At 42.4% G+C, this 2,257-nt stretch overlaps 1 protein-coding gene across 1 annotated transcript in view; it reads left to right on the top strand.

Annotated features, from left to right (window-relative positions):
* LOC116689873 (protocadherin-16) overlaps nt 1-2,257 on the top strand; it is a 44,414-nt gene that overhangs the window by 18,621 nt on the left and 23,536 nt on the right. The window contains exons 14-16 of the mRNA XM_032516525.1: nt 664-844; nt 1,492-1,625; nt 1,751-2,251. Coding sequence (XP_032372416.1) covers nt 664-844; nt 1,492-1,625; nt 1,751-2,251 — 816 coding nt within the window. The remainder of the gene's footprint in view (nt 1-663; nt 845-1,491; nt 1,626-1,750; nt 2,252-2,257) is intronic.

Genomic DNA, 2,257 nt, shown 5'->3' with positions numbered 1-2,257 from the left:
CTGTGTCAATGCTCTCATCAACTCAATGATCCTGTCAACAGCTGTAACATATTTTGTTTTTCATACATCTTAAGTCCTCATAACTTCATTTTTTACATAACTCACATATTTCAATCTCATGTTCCTCAAATGCACAATTTAAAGGGGTTCCTATTTGAGTTGTAAATCATACTCTGATAGAAATAGATTTACGTAAACAGAGAGTAACATTTCTAAATTCACATCATACTGAAATTAGTTCAGCTTGTATTATTTTGATTTTAAAGAATCACCCTTGTTTAGATCAGAAAGGTGTCATCACTGCAGTAGAAATGAAATGTGGAGTTCCTCAAGGTTCAATTTCAGGTCCCTTTCTTTTTCTTTGCAAAACATTGGGTGGGGCTACATCTGCCCTCCACCGCCATGCTGATGACACCCTTCTTTAACTCACCCTGAACCCTGCTATCTACAACTTAACAAACCTAATGAGTCATGTCTTTTCTAAACTCTTTACACAGTCTATTGATTAGTCTGATAAGTGTCTTACCTTTGCTCCATCCTTTACTATGCTGGATTGTATGAAGTTATCTAATTATTTTAGTTTTTACTGTTGTCATTCTTTGGTTGTCATGTCATTTTAATTGATTTGATGTTAAGATGATGATGTGTGTAATTGAACTCAAGGTTAAGGCAGAAGATCCAGATGCTGATCAGAACGGGCGGATCAAATACTCTCTCGAGTTCGGCAACAACGACGGATACTTCTCAATTGAGGAAAACAGTGGAGACATCACGCTGGCTAAAATCATTCCCCTGGTGGAGAACAAGATGTTGGAGTTCCCTCTCTACATAACAGCCAGAGACGGTAGATCTGAGTTTCCAGTACTTCTTAAAGGACAATTCCAGTCAATTCCAACATGTAGCTCTGTTGTTTTTAAATGTTTAGCGCTGTCAGTAGAGAGAAAAACGAAACCAGTTGGTGCTGCCTACACCGTGTTATCCTCCTGCTAGAGATAGCACCCAACAGGCTTGAATGGGGCAAGTTTAAAACGTGTTTTTAGCCTCTAAACATGTTCATAATGTCATCACAAGTGCCTACCCATGTGCAGTGATTCCATTCGAGGGAACACAGTGAATCGGACTGCTGTAGATGTGAAAGAAATGCATGAAAGTCCTGCTAATTCAGCTCTGTTTGGCGTTATTTGTCTTACGTATGTATGCTTGTATGTATGGCTATGTCGTCTTTTTATATGAGCTACCCAGGGATGGAAAAATAATTTCAGCTGTGGCTGACCATAAAGTTGTATTGCATCAAATTGTAAATCATTTGTAGCAGGTATAAACATTTAGAAGTTAGTTTGAAGCCTGCTGAGGCCTTGGTACAGTATTCATACCAGACCTATACATAACTGAAGCTATAAAATTGTGATAAAGAAGGGGATGTCATTTTACTTTGTCAACAGACTCATCACACTTATGTCATTATGTCATTCTTCTCCACCTGTCTTCTAGGGGGAACCATGTCCCGCTCCTCCTCAGCACAGGTTAACATTCGTGCTCCTGGTGCCTCTAATCCTCAGTTTTTACACAAAGTCTACCGTGGCACAGTGGAAGAAGAGCAGGAAACAGGAGTTGTCATTCTTAGGGTACGTTTTTACTTGAGTTGTCCATCTCAAAATGTCAAAGTCAATTTGTTCAGAAAATGGGTCAATGAACTTCTGATTCTCCATAAATTCACAGTTCATGTTCCTTTTCATCTGTATGTGTCCAGGTGGCCTTCATGGCGGTAGATGCTGAGATTCCTGTGACTCTCCGAGTTGATACAGAAGCCGACAAGTTCGCCATCTCCTCCGGTGGTGAATTCAGCACTAAAGTGAAGCTGGACTACGATGAGGCTCCTCACAACTACTCTGTGACGATCTCCATCTCTGACGGAGTCAGCAGCGACAGTGCAGTCGTGGAGGTTCAAGTCACCGACGTCAACGACAACAGTCCTGTTTTTACCTCGGATTCTGTCACAGAATCAGTCCCAGAGGACGCAGACGTAGGGTCCAATGTGACTGTTGTTCTCGCTACAGACAAAGACAGCAGCTTCAACCAGGAGATCAGATACTCTCTGAGAGGAGGAGAGGGGAAGTTCTCTGTCCATCCTGTGTCTGGGATGGTGAGTGTGACTGGACCACTGGACAGGGAGACTAAGACAGAGTACAGCCTGCAGATGGTGGCTGAAGACCAGGGTCGTCCAGCCAGGTCGGCCACAGCCTCCCTGCTGGTCCGA

Source organism: Etheostoma spectabile, chromosome 5, assembly GCF_008692095.1.
Source record: "Etheostoma spectabile isolate EspeVRDwgs_2016 chromosome 5, UIUC_Espe_1.0, whole genome shotgun sequence".
Lineage (NCBI taxonomy): Eukaryota > Metazoa > Chordata > Actinopteri > Perciformes > Percidae > Etheostoma > Etheostoma spectabile.
This window is presented reverse-complemented; position numbering and strand designations above follow the sequence as displayed.